General features: G+C 76.0%; 1 protein-coding gene across 1 annotated transcript in view; it reads left to right on the top strand.

The window, feature by feature from the left end:
- Positions 1-302: 302 nt before the first annotated feature.
- RGCC (regulator of cell cycle) overlaps positions 303-601 on the top strand; it is a 14523-nt gene continuing 14224 nt past the window's right edge. The window contains exon 1 of the mRNA XM_024126027.3: positions 303-550. Within this exon, the coding sequence (XP_023981795.1) occupies positions 502-550 (49 nt within the window). The 5' untranslated portion in view covers positions 303-501. The remainder of the gene's footprint in view (positions 551-601) is intronic.

Raw genomic sequence — 601 nt, 5'->3', positions numbered from 1 at the left:
GGGCACAGGGCGGGAATCAGCCGAGCACCAGCCCTAAACTCTTTGGGGCCCTGGTGTCGCCAAAGCTACTTTCGTGGGGCGCGTTGTCAGGGCGCGCGGGGAAGGCGGCGGGTAAATATTTGGGGCTGTAACCTGGGCTCCGGCGACTCCGCGTCCCTGCGGTTCCCCAGCGGGCGCGTGGCGAGGGCGGTGCCTGGGGGGGACAGGGGCGTCCCCGGCGCGGCGGCAGGCACACACCCGGCGGCCAGGCTCCCGTGGCCCCGCCCCGGCCCGCCCCCGCCCGCGGCTATAAGACCTTGGGACTGCGGGCGGCTGCGGCCCGGGAAAGGTCTGGCGGGCGGACGGCGCAGGCAGCAGCGCGGCGGGAGCGCAGCCGGGCGAGGGGACAGGCAGAGCAGGACGAGGCCAGGAGAGGGGGCGGGCGGCCTCAGCGGGAGCGTCGGCACATCCCTGCGCCCAGACCTCGCAGGACCCCGGACGCGCGCCGGGCCTAGCCCGCCCATGAAGCCGCCCGCCGCGCAGGGCAACCCCGCGGCCGCCGCGGCCGCAGGTGAGTTGGGGGGGGGGGGGTCTCCTTAAAGCCGGGGCCTTGCGCGGAAGA

Source organism: Physeter macrocephalus, chromosome 13 (genome assembly GCF_002837175.3).
Source record: "Physeter macrocephalus isolate SW-GA chromosome 13, ASM283717v5, whole genome shotgun sequence".
In the NCBI taxonomy this organism is placed as follows: Eukaryota; Metazoa; Chordata; class Mammalia; order Artiodactyla; family Physeteridae; genus Physeter; species Physeter macrocephalus.
This window is presented reverse-complemented; position numbering and strand designations above follow the sequence as displayed.